General features: G+C 39.0%; 1 protein-coding gene and 1 long non-coding RNA gene across 3 annotated transcripts; one reads left to right on the top strand and one right to left on the bottom strand.

Moving 5' to 3' along the window:
- The first annotated feature begins 3,074 nt into the window (after positions 1-3,074).
- Positions 3,075-4,882, top strand: LOC147755072 (uncharacterized). Its single transcript, XR_015330570.1, has 2 exons — positions 3,075-3,221; positions 3,841-4,882. It is a non-coding gene; the product is annotated as an uncharacterized LOC147755072 (long non-coding RNA).
- A 3,890-nt stretch (positions 4,883-8,772) lies between these two features.
- Positions 8,773-22,788, bottom strand: LOC111252837 (CUE domain-containing protein 1). 2 transcript variants are annotated; one of them, XM_022811365.2, is made up of 8 exons: positions 22,428-22,788; positions 20,587-20,833; positions 20,237-20,312; positions 15,698-15,875; positions 11,940-12,041; positions 11,543-11,815; positions 10,874-11,054; positions 8,773-9,645 (listed from the first exon to the last, which is right to left on the bottom strand). In XM_022811365.2, the coding sequence occupies exons 2-8, from the start codon at positions 20,725-20,727 to the stop codon at positions 9,610-9,612; spliced, it is 987 nt and encodes a 328-aa protein (XP_022667100.1). In that variant the 5' UTR covers positions 20,728-20,833; positions 22,428-22,788; the 3' UTR covers positions 8,773-9,609. The 2 variants fall into 2 exon arrangements, with proteins under 2 accessions (XP_022667100.1, XP_022667101.1); XM_022811366.2 differs by having other exon boundaries at positions 20,587-20,829.
- Positions 22,789-23,378: the final 590 nt, after the last annotated feature.

Genomic DNA, 23,378 nt, shown 5'->3' with positions numbered 1-23,378 from the left:
TTACAGAATAATGTGTTTAGAAGTAAAAATATCATCTGGTGCTGAAAATCAATATTCCGAGATGAAATACGTTTCTCAAAAATAAGACCGCTGCTAGAACATACTGAAGATTGGTTAAAACACTAAACAAACAGTTCATTAGTAAAATGATAATTTACTACCATCGCAATCAAATTGGGAAGCTGAAAGCCACGCAGAAGGTAATTATATCCCGGGACCCCAACAGAGAAGGACAAGTTGCTCTTATCACAAAAGCTTCTCGAAGCGTTCCTGGCAGGTATTTAGCTGGCCTACGATATAGGACACGTGGTTTCATCTATCTTGTGTTCAATTCGTGAGAAACTCGTTTTTTGCGTTTCTTTCTCAGCCTTAGTATTTTTATTTCATAACTTGCACTTCAGGAAGACCTCTTCTATGATCTTAAACCTTTCAATTCCCGTTCAGATGTCGTCCTCTGACAAAACTTAGCTTCAAAACTTTTGACCCGACGAAATAGTTCCAGATAATCCAATATTTGGTTATGTTATATCTTATCATAAAGTAAAATACTTAGGCGTATTTCTGATAGTCAAGACTCAAAATGATGGTATTATTTTACTTCTTACAGCAGAGTTAAACCATGTATAACGCACAGCTTACCTGAAGAATAACGTATTAGGCGGTCACCAACCCCAGGTCGGTGATCGCTGGTAGTGATGTGTACATCTATAAAGTATTTTTCATTGAGCACTTAAGCTGAAAAGAAATGGAAAGAAACAGTTCAATAAATCTAGTCATACAGAAAATGTTACACCTTTGGGCACACTTTCCTGACTACCCTATCGTTGAAAATTTCCAAAGTTTCTATTTGTTATGCCAAAATTTTTCGTTCTGTCGGGGGTTTTTCCGCCAAAGCAGCTGGCTCTCTTTTTTTTTCTTTTGACTGTTACCGCCAAGCAATAATGCTCTTCTGTATACAATTGTAGTTAATAATTTATTAATAAGTTGCACCATACAAAATTCAGTGTATTTATAATGACGATTAGTAACAAAATTGGCTTCCGTCAATTTGATAAGTATAAAATAGATTTAATAATTTTAATTTAATCTGCTCCACAGAGGCGAGGAACATGTCATCCTCATTTAAGCTCTCGTTTATTACTTAGTGGCATGTAGTATATACGTATATGTATACGCCGTCATGGCCTCTCCTTTTATTAACTCCTGTTACGTTCGTAATAAAAGCGTAACACATTGTTTTCCAGCCCGATCGCGTTGTTCCGGTATGGCCGTTCCTAGTATACTACCATGCTATCCATGTACTGTGACATATATATTATATAGTTCTGTTACTTCGCCAACTTCCATCTCCGACTGGGGATGAGCAATCCATTACAATCGTGTTCTTTGTTAGTTATTATATATATATATATATATTAGGGGTGAGGCTGACCAAATATTGTTTCATATATGATCAGCTTACACACTTAGAAGCCATAATATCGAGATGTTAGGAACGAAAAAACACTTAACAACGCCGAATGCTGTTTCAATCTGCCCGGAATTATCTGGTCATGAGCATGGAGTGCATTAGGCAACTGTTTTACAGTAAATCGGTCATACGAAACTAAATATTTTAAGAAATAAAAGGGATGGGTAAGTTGACCGAAGTGTCTGATCTCCTTCATATTTATGTTTTGTCAGAACAAAACATAATAACGGACAGACCAATGATAGCTCAAAGCAAGAAATATCTATTCTTATTGCATGATTACCAGCATCCGAAAAAAACTGTAGTCGATTATGAAACACCAAAGCGACATAATCCTATCTAACGCATATTCGCCATCCAGAAAGTGAAACGAATGTCTATCGTCTGAATACAATTTCAGCCCGTGGCAGTAACTTTTCATATCGTAAGGACGCAGTCCTTCCACTCACTAGCTCGACACCATGGATCGCGAAGAGTGTGTGCGGTCCGCTAGTGAAGCGTAATCGCTTCGTAAGGACACTTCTTGCTAAAAAAAAGCTTCAGCTGTCTTCGATGTCGCCTGCCGGATCAGTTTGTACCACAATCTCCATTACGGAATCCTTACTACAATGTCATCGCTTTCGAACTTCTGTGAGTTCTGATGAAATTGCTTGTCCCTAGTCGCAAAGTGACACGCGTGGTCTTCGTTAACATGGTAATATTTAGTGTGGTACTGTACAGCGTAGGAAGTGCTAATCGACACGTGTCCAGAATCAAAGTTTTTATTCGACGCCATGTTGAAATCATTGACTTCTCCGTTATTCCACCGGCAACCTGGTAAGTTCCCTGAAACCATAGTTCTCCTCTTAAGTTTAGACTTGGCAGCACGCTTCGCGTGTCGCGATAATTAAAAGCGTTCTTTCCTTTTTGACAAAGGGAGAGAGATGGAACGAGAAATGAAGGCGGAACACAATAGTATCCCCAAGAGTTCCCGGAAATGAAATTTGTGTGTTGATTTGAGCAAGCTACAATTTCTAACCATTCTGAAGAAGATCTATAGGTCTGTCAGAGACTATTCTAAGTCGCATGGAAGTAGGCAATAACAAATACTGCCGATTTCCGGAAGAAATAAGTTTTTATCATCTTACTGAGAGTTCGTTCAGCCAAAAGAGCTTAAATGACGGCCCATTTTCACTCAGTTCATGAAAACGACGTACAATCTTCACCATAGCATAGAATTCGTTTTATTCTAGAAAGAACAGTATTAGGAAATACTTTTAGAATTAACAGTGGTAGGTAGAAGTGTACCCCTTAAAAAAAACAGCCCGCCGAAGTTTGTGTTAATTTAGGTGCTATACACGGTATTCAGGCGAAATCGTTCGGTCCAACCCCTTCATGTGAGCATTTTGAATCAGCTATAGATAATAACTATTATAATTTGAAAAGAACTCTTCGCATCATTCTGTTCATAGTAAGGCGTTAGGCTATAGGCTGACCAGCCATTTTAACCAAACTACTCTACTAAAGCACATTATTAAACAGCAAGTTTGTTACGGATGGATATTTGCCAGTCGTCAATGAGATTTGTAGAACGAATGTATCTGAGTCCAAGTTGATTCCTCTTACAGCAACCTTTGTTAATCCTATTTTATCCTTCTATAAAGCCACGCGGCTACGAGACGCAATCGGCAAAGCTTTTCACATCGAATTGAAATGAAAAAAAAAACATTCTAAACGTGTCTTATCCAGAAACAAGCGACAGTTGATTAAGGTAAGATCTAGCAGTTATTCTAGATGAACATAGGCATTAAAATTCTTGATTTTTTTAATTAAAAAATAAATTAAAAATCGATGTTTTGCTATTCTCGTTTCGTCCAATATTCTACGAGTGTAAACCTGAGTATCATTAGAGTAGGCGTTAACTTGCGTCTATTTAAAGAAAGATGGGCATTTCCCATGGGTCTCAATTATATCCAATTATCCTTTTTTTGAAAGCTTATTTAAAGTTACTTATGACATTTTTTTACATAGCTTATATATATTTTACTCTTACTTACGCCTTTGTCCAATTTCGGAGCTCATATTTGTAAATAACCTTGACAAAAATCACACATAGGGTTACTTTCGCGTCTGATTTAGTTAGTAATATACAAAATTCATTGATAATTTAGTAACTCTGACGAGATTCTTACAAAAGTGGTACGCATATGTAACACCGTTGCTGAACAAGGCTTGTTTGAAGCTACTAGATAAATTTTCTCAAACGCATAATGCCTACGACTTAATAGAGAAAGATCATCATTATCATCGCCTCGCGTATATGAAATATGTATGCAGCGTGGGCATGAGTGTAGCTAGAAATTGATAGCGTCCCTCATACTTGCTTTCAGACGACGAACAGTAGCCATGACGCCCTGTTCCAACGCGCTGTGAACGTGACCAACTTAGAGCAGCTAGAAGAAACAGACAGGATCGCACTATTTTCCAAACAAAGAAAAAACTAAGGTCGCCTTTCCATCTACCCCTGAACTCCTAATTCTCTAACAACAACATACCTGCTGCAAGAAGTGGCAAGCTTTTACGCTTCCCACCTTCTAGAAGTCAGATGATTTTTGGAAAATAGTTTTTGTCAAGAGCAAGACAGCTACCGCTGTTTAGTCGCGCATAATTAAGGTACGCTCAAACAAAATCTGTATGTACTTGTTGATTGTCGTCCAGATGAAAACCACAGAATAAAAGGAAGTGCGAAGTAGCTAGCGGCAGCTGTCTACGGGGGATTCACTTATCGTAGCATCAACCCCACTCGTCTCGAAATCGTAAAACAGGTGCTTCGGTAGACGACAACGGACACTCTTCGCCCCGATTCGTCAGCCTCCTTAATTGGTGGAGTGCCGCGGGCGACGCGTTCAGTCCTCCCCCAGGTGTTGTGAACTGAGATCTCTGCTTGAAGCGGCAGCTACAGCTATAAAAGCTACAGCGGTGAAGATGAATCGCAAAATGTAGCCTTTCAGGCCAGTGCCTTCCTGCATGCACGTTCTTGGTTACTGGCTGATTCATGAAATTGTCAGAGATGCAGACCACCCGAAATGTTAGATATATATAAGTTAGGTGAAGCAGTTCACTCACTTCAGCCCCCTAGCGTTAACTCTGTGTCCTTCTTCAAGCCTTAAGTCGGACGATGTTCCGCAGTACCTCTGTTGAGGCGATATGTTTACACAGCAATTGCTTACTAGGCCGTACGGGCTCGTATAAGCGCCTATTACAAAGTCAAATAGCAGTTCTATGTATGCTTCGTTTTACTTGGTAATAAACCATAATAACATACATACATATGTACATAGGTAGATTCTATCGGACAGGCGAACTAACATAACTGTTTTATAGCGCAAGACATTTGATAGCCCGTAATAAAGTTATGTAGCCGTACTGTTATTGAGGAAATGTTCATCTAGGTATACGATGCTAGCAGTTTTTTAGCTCGACTAAGGCCTGCATTTAATAAAGGAATACACATACAAAAAATAGGTATCCCAAAATGTGTGACAAAATACAAATGACAGATTGAAGAAATTAGACTTGAAAAACTTAGTAAGAATTATAAGGTTGCGGCTAATTGGAGTCACCTTTGAGTGAATTTACAGCCACGGGACATCACGAGGAAGAGTTGGCTTTAAACAAGCGTCAAATATGTAAGCACGCTTTTTTTTTGCTATATAAAATAATTTTTATTAATAATTTCTACCTTTGCAAGATACCTATATATAAGTATCTTGCAGAGGTAGAAATAACAGCTGTATTCGAATCTGCTATACTTAGATAGTAACACGGACGAACGGAACACGGAAGTGAGCGTATAAATCAAAAACAAGTGAACGCTACTTCAAGATAATATGTCGATATCAATTCAGGTCACTAGAGGTTTGTTAGAGCCGAATTTTATTACGCTTTAGGTTGTAAGGGCTATTACGAACGCCTGCTTATATAGGGTATTCGAAAAAATATTGATCGTTTTTAAGCCGAAATCATAGAAAACATCTTGAAACAGTACTTCTTTTATGTGCCATTTTAATGCATGGCCTGCGCCATTTCCCTGGTAATATCATAACGCCACCACTGTAGAACTTTTGTGATTTTTGGGCGAAGAAAGTCATAATTTCTGCAACCCTCAGTTGAAGCTAAACCACTACCGTGAAAGGGGTTCTGTAGAAACCGAAACAGGTAAAAGTCCGATGGCGCAAGGTCCGGGTCATATGGTGGCCCATCCAAGTTCTCTCAGTTTTTGCCAGGTAACTGGTCTGGTGTAGTTATGGTGGAAAACTACGCCTTTCCTGTTCACCAACTTCGGTCGATTTTTTTCTACAGTTCTGTGTAATTCTACAAGGTGCTGCCAGCAGAGATCCGAATCAATCGTTCCGACAGACAGCAGTTCATAATGCAACAGAATATAATACAGACTTTTTATCTAACTTGTATATTCTATTTGTCACATGCGGTCTACTTATCACCACCTGTGATTAGCTTATTTAGAAATAAGTGGATTTCTTTGCATTTCTGTAGATTGTCGTTAATGGAAATACGATCAAGAACATCTTCTTTGCATCAATTCGTGTGGCAATCTAACGTCGAGTTTTTATGTAACCAGCTTTTATTACGTAGTTGAAAAGTTTTGATAGTGAATACGCATTGGCCTTGGTCAACTGTGGAAAAAATATTGATCGTTTTTAAACCGAAATCATGGAAAACATTTTTTATTCGTTGTATTAATTTGCTGACCATTACAAGAAGTGTCTTTCACATCGAAACTTCCAGAATGAAAACGATAGAGCTATCCTTGGGCCGTTTCTTTTTCCTCGCTAGTGCACCTTGGTCTGGGCAGAAATTTCTTGTAGTAAAATTATAAAATAGAGCAAGAATTTGTGCTCTATTTTACTTTCAAGTACAACTGCCAAACCTTAGCTTTCAAATGACAGTGACGCCGACCCGAAGCGACTCATCAACATCAGTCTAAACTTAAATTTGTTTATAAAAAAATAATATATCAAAAACAGGCCATGATAATTTGAAACCGAAGCTACCTGTAAAAAAAAAAGCAGTTAACGCTTTTTCAACAGCTCAATAGATCTACGTTACATGTTGCACATTTGTTAGTTTTTGTTGGTGGCAAAAAGGGCATCGCTAGGTATTATTTATTACCTCACAGGTGCCTGGTGCCCAGACTTGTGTAAGGATCCGCCCTTTTCACTCAAAACGCCTGCAGCACTTGCTTGGCCTTCTATCGTAAAGGCTAGTGGTTCCTGCGCTGTAAGCGCACTTTGTAGTCTCTCGTTTTCAACACTAACGTTCACCGCTAATAGTTGATCGCCGTAATGTCGATAATTCCCGCGATTCGACGCGGTGACTTACGTTTGCAGAACATGCTGATACAGCCATTGGTAGTACCTAATGTAAACTAGTCAATTGAACGTTAAAATGTTTTTAATAATAACGCATACATAAATTACACACTACGAACTACTAGCTATCTTCTTTAGAATCGAATGGGCTACTTATCCTTAGGTGCACGTTAACATTGCGTGCATCCTATTTACAGCGTTCTCTGATAGAAACGCATAAATCGACAGATCCTCCAAAACATGCGAAACTAAGGGACGTCAGTATAGTTATTTGTCATTACACCAACGTATTTTCCACAGAATCCGAAGCGTAGTGTTTTGACACTATACATAGTCATCATTGCTGTTTTTCCAGCACGCGATTCATACTACCTGAGGTATCTGACTTCTAAAGAATCTAATTAAAAAAATGTCGATACTCCTTCGTCACTCTAATATTGTTCTTTATTCCGACCTTGTCTGTCGTATCCTACATTTGCCATTGTAAATCGAAGCCACTTCAGACCCATGCACCGAATCAAAAGGTGTCTTAGCTATTATTTCACGAAAAGACTAGGTTTCAAGCTACTGACATGCGACATTTGGCATCTTACTCGTTTCTTACGAAACCCAAATTTCACGGATTAGCTTTAGAACAATTTCAAAATCGACCCCATTATGTAATTTATGGGTCTACGAGGATGTGACAATCGGATCTGTTCGGACTTGTCGTGAATGTCGTATGATCAGCTGCGAATCAATGCTTGGACCTATATACAATTTACTTCGTTGAATCACTCGCCTGATATCAATGATGTAACAACGGAAGCAAAACAAGTAAATTAGCAGGCATTAGAAGCAGGCAGAAACTCTTTCAAAACAATGTAGGCAAAAAGACCTAATCTTTATTGTCAATGAGAGATTGAAACTGTACGACGAAGTCAATCGCAGAAACGACCGCTGGCTAATTTAGAAATGTTCCTAATTCGAGATAATGAAAACAGACTTTAATCAATGCCTACGTACTTCATGTTGTGTACACTGAAGAAGATGTCAAGCCGCCCTGTTTCTTTCAGAAAAAAAACGTACCTACTATCAAAGAAGTTTATTTGAATGTTGCAAAGGCTGCGATAACGGCGTGACTGGCTACTACATCGAATGATAAGACATCCATTTCTTCTAGTAAGTCACGCGGCTCAGCCGCTCTTACGGGCCGACGATAAGGAGAGCTGGAAGGCTCACTGAGCATATAAATAAGTTCTGACCCAACCATTGACGGCCTACTAACAACCAATATTTGAGGTTACCAAGTTACTCGGTGTGTTATTCAGTCAGTTCCGACGTAACGACGGGGACTCGCTCGTTATCGGTATTAAGCAGACGCTTAGACGGAAGGATGGAATGTTTTCGAATGTAATCGAAGCCAAAAGCAGTTATAGACACATGTAAAAGATACATCTACGTACCGGCTTTGATGTAAATATCGACAAGCAATAACAAAATTATCTCAGCGAAGATATCATAACTTTTTTAGCAAATGTATCGAGTACTTAGAATATAGTTCCACTATGTTATTTTTTAGGCGACAAGCCGCTTTTTTAATTGGATAGCTGCAGACGTTGCGTCTACAATAGGGCGGTCTCGCAGCCGTTGGAGATAGGCACATATATAAGCAAACAAAAAAAAAAATCGGAGAGACGATAACTGTCCTAATACTGTATATTAAAACCTGAAGATGAACTCAAAAGATAAATTAGCAAACAGCAAGGGATCGCAAAAGGGGTCTGGCCTACGGGGAACGGAACGATCATCATCGTTCTAATTATACGATCCGAAATGAGCAGATCGATAGAGTATTTTGTCACTCGACTTTTCGATAAGATGACAATAGTTCCTACAGTATACTTTGAATAAATTCTACGAGTTATGGTTGTAGAGTAAGCAAGCAACTTAAGGGACACGGCGCAATAATTTATTCATATATTTATAATAATGATGTGTAAATAATAATGATAATTTTACTAATGACTACTTAGATATAAACTACACTTGTATACTTTTCTTCTTTCCATTCGTTTTGGTGCTTCTCGCCCGAGCACTAGAAGGCAGAAGAAGATAATCAGCGCACGCCATAAATTGGCATGGCACTTTCCCCTCATCGTGGGTTCACGTGGTTCATGAGGAAAAATCCGTTATTTATTAAAAACCACTTAACTCACTTTAAAACAGCCATTTAATCCTTAAACATATAGAATAGGTAAGCTAAATGTAAGTCAGTAATCAGTCACCATTTAGTTACTTAGGCACGTCAAAATTGTTCAGCATGACTGTTATAAGCAAACGTTCCTGTCGCCGGACTTTTGCCTCTCGGTACTGTCTCTCAGTAGTAACTGCAGATCCCCAACAATATAAGCGTACCAATTTTCGTAATAGTAGCGAATACCCCGTGGCTTTGTGTTTGTGTTTGTGTGTGTGCAGTAGATGCAACGGATTCGGCAAATAACACCATCACGTCTAACTTAGTGTTATGGTGCTGATGGGCACCATGATGCACGTTTATTTAGTTGTTGATCTGTATAGATTCAACCTCAACGCAACAATTCGTTTGAACTGCTAATTCTGACCTCGCATCACTGCCAAATTGGACGCCTCATGGAAGATCCAATTTTTCGTCCTCACTGGAGCAGTTACCCCTCACGTGAAGTGATACTTCCAAACGTAATTACGTTGTGTTTATTACGCATTGCGATGATCCGTATAATTATCTCTGTTGACACTAGTGCTCGTTTACAGAGGGTTTTTCAGTTTTGGCGTTTCCGGCTCCTGAAAAATTCCGAAAATGAAATAATAAGTTCATGGCACCAGAGGCTCTCGAATGTTTACAATAAGTAATTTTAATGTAAATTAAATGTACGGACTGTGCAATTTGCTGATAACTTTTTTAATCGCAGTGCATCCAGCCAATACAAATGACAGCTAATTAAGAACGTGTCGTTGATCACATACGAACATATAGCATGTAATTATTCTTTTTTTTTTTTAAATTTTCAACAGTTCAGCTTCAAGCGGTTTTCACCACGTCATGAACCGGTACTTAATTGATTAGAAATCTCCTTTTAGCTTTTCGTTTTCAAGCTGCCTACTTTGACGTTTATTATATACTGCAAGATAAGTAAAGCTACAGCCTGCGATTCATATTGTTTTAGTTAAACGGATGGCAACCGCGCAGCAATTGCGAAGTTCGGTGGTGGAATGTTTTTCCTCTAGCGTACTGCAACACCAGTGAATCCTACATGATATACTACATCAGCTGGCTTAAGCTTGAGCTCTAATGGTCTTTAATGGCTAAAAATATATACGAAAGGGCCGTCTACAATATTTGACGACCGCTACCATTTGAAAGACGTTTAACCATTTAAGACGATTCAATTTAATGTGTAATGCAGGCTCCACTGGAATCAGTTCGCCATAGCTTTTGAAAACTCACTAGAAATAAAATAATAACCAGAATAGCACGTGAAAACGGTATTCAAGACGTCCTTCTCAGATTTCTTAGTAGGCCAAAGCTAGGCCTGAAAGATGACTGTCCTCAGAGCATGTTTGACATAAAGTTGCCATACCTGATGTCGAATTGAACGATGTTATTCAGCGTTGAACTATTGTTTTATTACCAAAAAGCGATAGCATATAGGTTATTTCAGATTGCTTCTTGTGTGACTTTTTGGTTCCTGCATGCTTTCTAATACTATTTTCCACTATATATATATATATATTTATTTATCGACGTCATAGCGAAGGTGAACAGATCTGAATGTTCGCATCTAATACATCCATCATTAGGCACCATTTCCTACATAAAACAAAATAGAAATTCTATTCTGTGTTCAGTAGCTAGGTCAAATGCCAATGACAGGAGCTGAACTGCACACGGCAAAACTTAAAAAAGTATCAGTTACCACTACTACTAGAAAAATTTCTGATTTCAAGCAAAAGCTCGGTTCTATCGTTGAACAGAGTTAGAGCTAGGCCAATAAAACTGAATGAAATTTACCTCTCCGTCGGAAGTTGGTTCGTCTCCAAGCAACAGCTTGTCTCTTGAGGGTAAAGGATTAATGTGTTTGAATTTGCTTCCTCCCTTTGACCCCGTGGCCATTGCCCCTGTCCGCTGGAACAATCGAGCCATTTGGGCAAATTTACGTTTCGACACCTTTCCCATACTCTTCAATTTTTCTCTGCAATGACAGTTCAATACTAATATTTTAGCAAAGGCATAAAAATGGTTATAATGCATAATCTAATGGATCGTCGAAGGTTTCGGAGTTTAATGGACAACTTGGGAATGCCATTCCAGCTAAACGCCTAACACGGCTCACATGATTATTAGGGATCCGTTCAGTGGAATATCCAAGAAAACGTTCTGCATACACTTGCAGATAATTACGAAAGTTGTTAAAATACATACTATGAATTATCGAAGTTTATGTAGTAAAGTGTATGATATTAATTGGCTTAAACTATCATCGGTACATCTATATGGAGAACCATCGACAACCATCAGTATCATATTAGCGACATATGACCAAACAGGGTTGGCTCTTTACGATCTCATGGCATGCATATCTAATGAACCAGTCCGTTTATCATATTTTCACTCATGATCTGTCTTACATTCGTAACGGACTCATCTTTCAAAATCGAAAAGGTTTTATTCAGTACGAACCTGAAAACTGCGTCGTCGTGCATGTGAGCCTGCGAGTCGTCTCCTTTGTGTCCGCCAGCCTGACCGCTGTCTAGCGAACTCATGAAATCTTTGTTCCGCCGTAATTCACGCATAAACTCTTCATTTTGCAGGAATATTGCCATGCGTTCATCTTCAAGAAATTGTGCCAGCTCCGGATCGGCCGGACCTCCAGGACTCGGCTCGCCGCTACCACCGGATGCTGTTGCACCGCTAGCAATTCCTGACCCGGCGCCATCAAGTCGCAAAAACGATCTGGAATTAACATACGCGCTGGATGATTATCCTCGGATTGTTACCAATGTAACAAAGCACATTCGTGCCACATCGAATCTAAATGTCGAATTAAACAATAAGCGGCCTTTAAGCAAAAACTTACTTTGGCAGAGGACCAAGTAATGGCGGGTTCCAATTTTTAAGGTCTCGTAACGCGTGTTTGCTTCTTCTCGAGTCCAAGTCTAGCGAGCTCAGACCTGGAGACCTAACGCACATCAAGCGGTTTGTAACATTAAATGTACGAAATGAACATAATCAATGGTTTAATCTACACAAAATTTCGTAAGAAAATGTCCGTAATGTCGAAATTCACTTCACATTACAATTGACTTTGGTAGATTGTTTAAAAATTGCATAAGATTATCACGAGGACGCTGAGATTAAGTTGTTGAACAGGCAGATTTATATCTTTGAGGCAAAAAAATCCAATCTGGCCACTTCAAAATTTTAAGCTACACACATGCTTACATAATTCATGTATTTGCATTATTTGGTGAGTATTTGAACTTACTGATGTGAGTTGATATCAGCCGACATTGCAGATTTTTAAATAATATTAGTGAATTTATACGATATTGTGAATATGATAGAGTTTCTATAACGTCACGTATTTTGCTGTCAATGTGGTCAAAACGTCCACTCTATAGGAATGTGACGTAAGACTTCCCAGCTGCGGATTACGCCTACGACTAAACATGTTTTCGACAAACACAAAATTGCCTGATTTAGAAATTCTTAAGCAAAAGAAGAGACAGTCGTGCAAGGGCTATAAATACAAATTAATAATGGTCAGGTACTTTGAATATCAAAACAAGGATCACATGAACAGCCTACTATCCAGTATATATTGGTTCTTGAAAACTTTCTCTTACTACTTTTTTGACAACATCCTAATCTCATTACCGTAGAACATACAAGTCGTTTCTGTATCCTTCCGTTAAAACGAAGTTAACATCGCTGAGATAACTCCGCTTATGTTTGCCGGTAATTGAAGATTTATGTGGCGTGGTATTGTCATAATGAAAGACACCTTTTCTGTTTACTAGTTCCGGTCGGTTTTTATTATGGACCGTAGAGGTCCGAATCAATCACTTTGCACGGCGGCAGCAACTCATGATGTAAAAGTCCTTTCTAATTCCATCAAACACATAGCATCACATTTTTTGGCATCGGTCTAGGCTTGTCAGGAGTGTAGACATGTTTGATTTACACGTAATTGTCGTATGTGATCATCAATGATCAACCGCCTTAGAAACGGCTCAATTTAGTTTCTCGCCTGAAAATATGATCAAGCAAGTTCCTTTGGGTCAATACGTATGGCACCCAAACATTGAACTTTTCTGCAGCCAGTTTTCTTCAAATAGTTTAAAAACGTTGAGTATTGGCTGGTTAGTTTGTAAGCCATATCAATCAATTAAATTTTATGTATCCACTTCTGCTGATAGTGGTCAAAAATTTAATAAATACAGGTCATTTGGCATTCGAATATTAAAGAAATAATCCAAAGGAAACGTATAGAGGACCATTATAGCGCTACATCGTATGGACTATATGGATCTTGTTGAGTTTGTAAAGCTAATTTGAAAGATTTGCCAGATCTCCTAAAGATGGTACCAGAGGTCATCTCCCATCAATCTCTGCGAATTATTGCTTTCAGTTTGTAAGGTCCATTTTAAAGGCTTCCATTGCTGGGACCCCCAAGCGACTCGGCGAGTACTTTGAGTAGTTCCAGTGCTCTTTTGAAGAAGGGAACTTCGGCGTGTAAAGAATCAACCGTAAGTACGGAATCCGGTTTACATAAGTAGGAGGCGAATTGGTGAGGCGCAAACTGTCAGTGGCTGCTGTTCTGTACTCCCTTTAAACTTCATCGCCCCCGTTTGGGTCAGGCTTAAGGAAGTTACAAATCTGTAACTGCCAAGTAGAGCGAGCTAGAGTTTGCTGCGCCTAAAACTAAAAAATTGAGTCGTGAGATAACTTCATTCCTCGGTCGTTTCGTTTGACCAGGATGGCCCTTTAGCAAAATTTAGAAAAAGAATGGACTTAGGTCGTCCCTTCGAGCTAGGTCTATATGAATAGCCACTTCATCGTTAATGGCTATACTTTTTTCCTATAAAATCGTACCGAGAAGGTTAAGCACATTCATAGGGATACCCACGTACCCCTCGAATCGAAGGCCGCCTTGAAGTTGACAAATAGCACGTATAAAGGATCCCATAGCGTGACCGGTGCTCCCTTGACGTCGCCACTAGGGCCCTGCACACAGTTTCTGTGGAGGCCTCTCTCCGGAACCCATTTTGCTCGCTGGGATGACGTGTACGTAAACATTTCGTAAACAGTATTGCTTTGCAAGGTGCCAGAACGACCGCGCATTTAAGATCCTCGTTGCAGACCCCGTATGGGCCAGTGGCTTTCTTTTTGCGTAGACTCTCAAGATTTCGCATTAGTTTCCACATTGTGAAATCCTGTTGAAGAATAACATATATTTGGTGAGGATCCCTCGTCCTACGCGGCGGCGTAAAAGTGCATCGCGCATGGTATCATATTCCCCGAGAGGTGATTTATAAGGGCAAATCGAGAAACTGCCGAGCTACCGTAATGCGTTAGCCATTTGTGTGGTTGACTTTCGCGTGTTATTGCCTTTGTGAGACAGATCGTGTTAAAAACAGAGGCTAAAGGATAACAGACGAGCTGTGTTTCGGCCATTTGAGGGCACATATAGTTTACAGGCAGACGGTATTATAGACTGGAAAATCTCAACTGGACACTGCGCATAAATTCCGGTTTTCATCACTTCAAATACAAGGAGAACCTTGTGAATGCGTTCTAGGCGCTTATCTGCATGCACTGAACTTGGCGCCCGATAGTCCGCTCACGTGCAGCTTGGACAATTTTGGAGATCCAACGCTATCGGTGCACGGGCACGATTGCTTGCGCCCTCCAGCCAAGAATAATTTTCACCCTGAAATTTAACTTCATCGTTGGTTGCATTTGTTGCGAATATTAACAATCGAACTTCGTGGGTGTCCTAGAATGTGGTACTGAGATGGGATATACTACCCAGCAATTAAGTCTACAAGCATGTCTTGAAGGGCCGTAGTGCGGCCTGAGTTCGGCTGGTCCAAGGGGGCACGGAATCGACGACAATGGGCAGAAGAAAAACAGAACGTTAGGTCTTCGCTCCCAGTCCGTACGTTCATCCCGAGTTAGCAGGCTGAATAAGTTGCTACGAGATTCAGTCGTTGGCCACGTAAGACAATCACGTTATAATACATCAAGCGCGGCGTGAGGTCGCTAATCTTATAATTGCACAAAATAGAAATGCTTCCAGTAAAACGGCCTTGTCCGTTGTTCTTTACTTCAGGACAGTGCACAGAATACAAACGCGCTAAACTAAAAGAGTTAAGTGCTCAACCTTCCGTCATCACGAGGATGTCTACATTTTCCAAAATTTGAATTCAAAAGGAGCAGCACCAAAGCTGTAGCCTATTAATAGTTTCACCGTATTACCCTTCAATAATAATAATCAGGAACCTGCTTCACAAAGTCCTCGATCGTTGGGGCGGGTAGGACTTAATAAAAGCGGAACATATAGCAATTTTTTTGCAAAAATGTCACTCACTTTCAAGGCGTTCTAATAATTTTTGTACATCTCCTACTGCGAAATCTCAGCTTACAAATGACGGTAACGTTGACCTGTTGCTACTTATGAAAAATTAGTCTGCTAGATGGTTTCGATAAGTTAAAACCGAAGCTACCTAAAAAAACGGCCAATACTTTTTCGACAGTTCAATATACATGTGACATGTTGTACATTTATTAGTATTTACTTGTGACAAAAAATACATCGTTATGTATTGTTACCTCACAGGTGACTGCTGCCTGGACTGATGCAAAGATCCACCGTTTCCATCGCCAGCACTCGCTTGGCCTTCTACCGCAGAAGCTGGTGGTTCCTGCGCTTCAAGTTGACTTCGCAGTCGTTCGTTTTCAACATCAGTGCTCATCGCCAATAGCTGATCGATTGTCGCGTCGACAGTCCCTGTAGGAACAAATTGATTCGGCGTAATTAGTTACGTTTTCAGAACATGCAGAATATAAGCTAGACGAGCGAACGGTGTTATCCCGCACTTGTAATTCTTTAGTAATAACGCGTGGAGTGCGTACTTACATATATTTTCTGAAGGTACGGCAAGATCTTTATTTGTCATCACAATATGTGAACCAAGGCGCAGTAACCACCATCACCGCTAGTACCATTATCATCTCTTCTACAAATGTGTATGTAGTGAATAATGCATTATCAGTAGAGCGAAGTCGTTCAGTTGGTTACAACCTACGGCATCAACTGTAGTAATAGTACCAATAGCTCAATTGCAGTCGCCACTTAGGGGGCCTAGAGTGGGGCAGGGGTTCTTCGCTGCCATGCCAGCCTGGATGTCTTGCCAGCAGTGCGATGACATCGTACTTCAACCTTTGTTTGGTGCTAATACGTCGGAATGGGCTAGCCTTAAATCGGCTGACTGGATCAGACGCGACAAGTACGCTACTGCCGACTGGCCAACTTCTACATACTCTTACAATCAAAGTGAACATACATGTCACTTGAAAAATGAGCAAGCCCCACCTAAACACCCCAGTGGAGCTTTACCGTAAGTAACGATGCGAAATTGTAGCTTGCTATAAAATAAAAGATTCATTTTTCGCCTGGATTCGCGAATGAGCGACACATTTGTCCCTATTTCACCCTTATGACCTATATGTCTTTTATCATAATTAAGGTGGAAAATAAAACATTAAATAACGATCTAAACGCACCTTGGAATCTAAATCAGTTTCCAGTTCCAATACTATTACGAACAAAAAGGAGCAAAAATAGATGATCTCAATCGATTTTGACAGGAGCCGTTTCCTCATAGTAATAGCGTGTTTATCAACTAAACTAACGTATATTTAGAATGGCCTCGGAATAGAGCATAGACTCACTTTGTTTTGTGCCTGGAAGGGCAAGTCGTGTGACCAAACATGTAGGAATTCTTTGCTCAGACGAATAAGCATAGATATAAAAAAATAACTTTAATATATCATCTTCACTGTTACTTTTAGCCTTTGTGAAGCTATGTTTTTCCGCCCTTTGTTAGAATAGAGTGCGTTTACTTAGCTGTTAAGTAACGGCACAATTCAGCTAACTGCACCCCATATTACATCGTTATATTGAAAAACGATCTAGGTATTATCCCAACACAACGGTCGCTTCGAGAACATTTTACGCAGCTTGTTCAGACCTGGCGAAATGCGTGCCACTTTGTAAAACTCTGAAGGACACCAAACATATTCTGTAGCAAAATGACATAACCTTGTATCTATCTGACTGCCATTTAATTCAGAAATTACACTTACCCAGTGAAAGTAAAGCAAATGGAGATAGAAGAGGTAAATACTGACGATGTTATTAATTTTTAGGTATAAGTAAATTTTCTATAAACATAGACAGCATATACCTTTATCATAATGCATTTTGGAATGTAGCGAATTATGTCAAATATCTTACTCGTCTTTAAGGCACCCCATCTTAAACCTGAATAAGGTCATTGTGACAACTTTAGCACATCTACCGCTGGCCCCAAATCTCATGTGTGAAATTCCAAAATTAACGTCGAAATGCAACAGAAGCAGTCGTCACTAACTATTTTCACTTTAAGCCATAAACTCATACAGTACTACAAGTACGTTTAACACCGCTTTTGTGTCACAACTTAGAGACAATAACTTTCTATAAAAGCCTCTCAGGAAGTTGAAATTTACAAAAAAAAAAAAAAAAAAGATACTGCTTTCTTTTGCTGCTCGGACTTAAAGCAGAATTCTTAAAAAGTTAAAGTTCAGAAACTCTGTCTTTGCCACTTAGCATTTTAGCAAAATCAAAGGAGACACAATTTTCCATAATCACATTCATATGCTAGTAGCAGGTACTATATCTAGCTATGTGATGAATATGTAAATCTCAGATGCTTAGGGTGACTATTTATTGTGCAAAGGTGAAATACATCCTCGATTTGCGTCTTCTCCCTTATCAGGATCCTGTTCATCAGATAAAGTTTACATGGTAAGCACTTTTGAACTTATTGACTAGCAATTATCTGAATTATAATCGTGCATTCAGTGTTACGTCCGATTAGGCACCTGTGACTTTTAACCCAAATGAGACCCAAAGCAGTTTCACTCGCTTGCTGGAGGACGCTATACGACCCAGCAACAATCGAATAACACCAAAGAATTGTTCCCATGGTGACAATAATTAAGTGTCTGATATGGCCTCAAATACCTTCCAATACTTATATGCGACCATATTTCAGCAGCTTCGACCATCAGATTGTCGAGAAATGACACGTAGTATGCCGGCGTTGTTTTTTCTTATCAGGGCTGGCAACTAACGCAACAACAATTATTCTAAAAAAAATCACCATCACTTCCTCGACCGATGGAGAACAACCTTTGCCTTTTTCGGAACCGACTCTCTTTCTCTCTCTCTCTCTCTCTCTCTCTCTCTCTCTCTCTCTTTCTCGTTGGTAGTGTCGAATGTTCCGAGTGAATGACTCTAGTGATTTATCCAGATTTCGTTTTACAGTAACTAATTTATTCGCTCATGTTGCATCATCAGGGGGTCTTGGTTTGAGTTGAATAAGCTTTTGGTCCTACATAAGCGAATGTGACACTATCCACTTTGTATGCTCCACTCTTAGTCAACACATAAAAAAAAACACGTTCTTTCACACAGGCTATAACTACGGTCGTCTAGCACTATTTGGGGGGAACTTTTCCGATGTCGTCGGAAGTGCAGCCATTTCACACGTTCACCGTCGATCGGTGCCCAAAATTTCACAGTGGCAGACGACGGCGCAGAGTTTCTCTAAAAAGAATCCATCTTGGCTCTGACTTGTACAAGCGTATTGCCTTTGCAATGCTAAAATATAATAACCACTCGATATTCGATTTATATGGAACACCATCGACTGTTAAACAATAACTGAACGTTCAGCATAGTTCAAATTCTCACGAATGTTGTTCAATGCACTTGTACCACTAGAAAATGTTCCACAAGTAACACTATGTTAAGAGAAAAAACTTTTCATTCTACCCTTGTAAATAAGCTAACCCCCTGGATTGCTGACAAAATCTATATGTATATATATATATATATATATATATACATAGTCTAACTTTAAATGAGCTCGTGTAAATCATAAATCAAATAAGTGCTAGAAAACGCTTAATCAGCTATTATGTGTGATCCAATAAACGTTCTGATCTCATAGAAATGAAAAAAATCTGCTTGAAGGTTTAGCCATGTTGCGTTTTCTAGTCCTTTGGGCCCTAACTAGGCCGCAAATATAACCATTTAGTACGCCACAATGAGCTGCTCTTACTTAGGCCCAAATGCTCAACGGTTCGAAGTCACAAGCAGAACTTGAGGCGCCGAATTGTGGGAAATGGTTTGTGTCTGTTAAATGAAAAGCTTTTTTAAAGACTACATAAATGGCTACTAATTCGTATGTTGCATGCTAATTTTTGTCACGTCAATTAAGCTCTAGGGAGGTAACGCCATTTGAAAAGTCTCACTTCTTTGACGAGGAAGAACTTCCTGCGGAGCTTAATTTGGCAGATTATTGCCATTTTTTTAAATACAGAATGGAGCTTTAACCTTATACAACCAAATACAAAAAAGTCCCGCCAGTCCTTCAACTTGATTGCCTGTTAGTTAATAGTGACCTTGCGTTTGGATATTTTAAACCCGCAGTAACCATATGCCTATATGTCTGAGTAAAAGCAGAACGCACACTTTTGAGATGAAAAGGTTTGAAAAATGTATGCCACCGAAGGCAACAAAGCACGCAATGTTTTTAGAGCTAAAGATTCATAAATTGGTAATTGACTAATATTTTAAAACTTAAATCATTCATATAATTGAATTAAGTTAGCCTGCTTTAACCATTCAGCCTAACAGTTTTCTTCGCAGCCTTTCGATTATACAAGTTATGGCGTTTTCGTCAGTCACAAAAAAAAACATTCAAAACAATCTGAGAGAGTTATTACTTTATTTCATGTAACATAGCTTGACAATATGAGTAACTTTTGCTTATTTAACAAGTTGGATATACTAACCATGCCGCTTCCAAAAGTGTTGTTCAAAAAGACTATTATTTAACTCATAAGAACAATGAGTTTGCTCAAATGGCATTTATCTAATGATAGCTACGTTCACTTTTTGCGCCCGCAAGTTTAAATGATAACCAAAGACCACGGAAAAAGCCAAGCTACGTCGCCATGTTTAGAAAAACGATTCAACCACTTTTTAAAAACTATACATATATATACAAGGAGAGCGTAACCGCTAATTGTAATTACCATTATTCGCGCGTAGGACTGCCTCGATTACATCGGGATCCATAACTGGAAACATCGTCTGGAAGTCCTTCATAGCCTTCAAAGAAAACATAGGAAGTTTTATTGTTGTTAGTAGTAAATTCATGTACTTATAAATACTGCCCTTCACAAACAAAGACAACGTCTCGAGTAAAATTTAATTACAAACTTTTCTATGGTACTTATTCATGAATATAGATTGCCCAATTTAACGTAGATGGAACAATTACGCAATAAAACAATTTAATGTAGATCCAGCTTATTGCAGCTATGGAACAATGTAGTAGCATGAAAATATGAAGCTTTGCCGTTTAATCGTTCAATCAACGAACCTGGTGAAATTCGAGCTGAGTAGCGTCTGCAGGGGCTGCAGCTGGCGGTCCCCGAAGAGGACTGACCCCGCCTCCACCGACCCCAGTATCACTCGTTCTACGGACTCCACTACCACTTCCTCTCCCGCCACCTTCCATCATATTGATGTCCCTGTTGTTGTTGTGCCGCTGCTGCTGTTGTCGTCGTCGTCAGTTTACGTTGGGCTCTATACCTCTGTGGCACCTCTAATTAGTTTTCTCCAACTAACTGAAACATAATGAAGTTAAAAAACTTTATTTAGTGCATAAGCATAACCTGCAAGAGTGCAAGCATGTAGTTCATATAGCGTTGGTGAAAGCTCCCCGATTTGTTATAACTCTGACTAATGTATCCACAGAACCACAGAGCTATAATATAATTTACTACAATCGTAGCACCTTATATTCATATCTATGCACGGCTATACAATCAAATACAGTTTATTATTAGATTGTCTTATTGAAAGTTAGCGATTAAATCTAACAAGATCTCTAGAAATCTAGCGATTAAAAACAACAAGAAAATGCATTGTAACTCACTAACTATGATGGAGAAAGTGAAATAACAAAGGCGGAAACAGTCACTTAATGAAAACTGGACAAATGAGACGAAACGCGAAAAGACAAGTGATTTCCAAATTCTTTAAATGATGGAATCAGCTACCAGTGATAGGAAAAACGTCTTACAAGATCGGACATTGATAAGTTAGTCTTTTTTACAAGATTTGGTAAAATATATTTGGCAAATATTAGTTCCACGTATAAGTACAATTAGCATTTTGAAAGTTTGCGTTATTATTTTTCCAGATGTGTTACAACCTTTAATATGACTAAAATCGTTACAAATGAACACAGAAATTTTAAACTGCAACTTTTTTGATAAACTGTAAGGAACAAACCCGTTATTAACTTACCTCGTACTTTTACTAAGAAATCTTGCATTGACTGTTCTCCATACTAGCCGCAATTTTTTTATTTCATTATTATTATACATGCAAACAAAAAGTATACATCATTAAGATGTATATTTTTTGTTTTTTTTTTTTTGGTAAGCATTAAGTTCATACGTATACACCTGATTGGGTTTCAGGCTCTTTCGAAAACGCCAAATTAGACACACAGTAATTTTCTAGTGTATTGTTTTAACTAATTGGATTTACGTAGATACATCCTAGAATAACTTTTGTCGATGATCCTACCAAATGGCGTTATTTTTTGTACCTGCCGTTATAACTAACTTACCGTTATACTACGCAAGTGCAAATAAATTACCCCAACAAAAAAGCAAATGAATCTCAAAGGTTTATTCACCTTTGTGAATCATTTGCTCGATTTGACCTCATTTTCCTATTTAAAAAATATATTAACTTTTGAAGTTTCGCGAAATAAAAAGTATCTCTGGTGATAATCAACGTTACTTCTACCGTCATATTTTTGAGCAAAAGAATTATCACTCCCACCAGAGGATTTGCACCCTTTAATTTTGCCCATGATGAAAAGATGCCCAAGATGAAGATATAAAATGGGTTTTTTTTTCTTAACTCATTGAAATATACGTTAAATACATGTGACTGTTGACATATCTTATTGTGTTACATTAAGTAAACATCTGCATTTAGAATCCTTAGTCACGTGCGGCATGCATCGCTGTTGCGCGCAGCTATCTGCGAAACTTCCAAGTAATGGCATTTTATGTAATATTTCCAGGATTTAAGTTTCGCTTATTTTACAAGGGTTTATAAAACACTCAAACATAACTGCAAAAACGGCGCGTCAATATTGTTTTTCTCTGAAGCTATCCAGTTAGCCAGCTATCTAGCTACCTGTCAGATCAGCTGAGACCTCCCCTCCGGAGGAGCTGCGGCTCTTTCTACTGGGGATCGTAATGGTGGTACTGGTGATGAACTGCGATTTGTTGCAGGTGGCAGTACGGCAGATTTCGATGGGGTCACGGTTTATTCGATCGTAGTCTGGGTTGGATCATGGCTAACCGCTCTTCGGTCAATTTCAAATCGCGGTTAAAGGTCGGTACCATTTCGACTAATGGAATTCGCGCAGGTCTCAGATACACTACGTATATATGCTGAACATATTCCGCTCAGGGTGCGCATAAAAGCTAATTGATATAGATCCGAAGAACCGCTAGTACGGCGAAAGATGGCGGCCTCAATTACGAGTGCTGGTCAAGCACGGTGAGGACAACTTGGACCTGCCTGCAGTGAACAACATCAGGTTATTCCCGTGGCAACAGTAATAGTCTGATCTGGACATAAATGGTATCTTCGCCTATATTTCTCTTTACATTTTACATTAGTAATGGATTTCTCGGTGTTTATGTAAACAGGAGACGCTATGTAAAATGGAGTTCGGCTAAAAAAACACCTCCGCTCAAAAATACATTATTTTGGTGACTCGCTGCAAGCACTGTCTTTGTATACGGGGCTCCCGTGTTTAACGTGTACTTGACTTATGTGTGACATATATAGCTTAATGCCTTGACAATAAGATATGAAAGAAATTGATTTACTTTTGCACTAAATATTATGAAAGCACTGGCATTACAATTGAATAAAAACAGATATTCGTTTGAACAATAGTGACAAAGTTAAAGGCCGATTTAACCTATCGATTGGGTCCTTAGCTTTTAGGCAGGTAGGTTCTTTTTTATAACTACATCGTATCTTTCTTTCACTTACAGCAAATTAGGATATCGAATTCAGCTTTATATGTCATTACAAGAAAATTTGTAGATGTTATCTCCAAACGATGAATGG

Source organism: Varroa destructor, unplaced genomic scaffold, assembly GCF_002443255.2.
Source record: "Varroa destructor unplaced genomic scaffold, Vdes_3.0 BEIS01000006.1, whole genome shotgun sequence".
NCBI classification, from domain to species: Eukaryota; Metazoa; Arthropoda; class Arachnida; order Mesostigmata; family Varroidae; genus Varroa; species Varroa destructor.
This window is presented reverse-complemented; position numbering and strand designations above follow the sequence as displayed.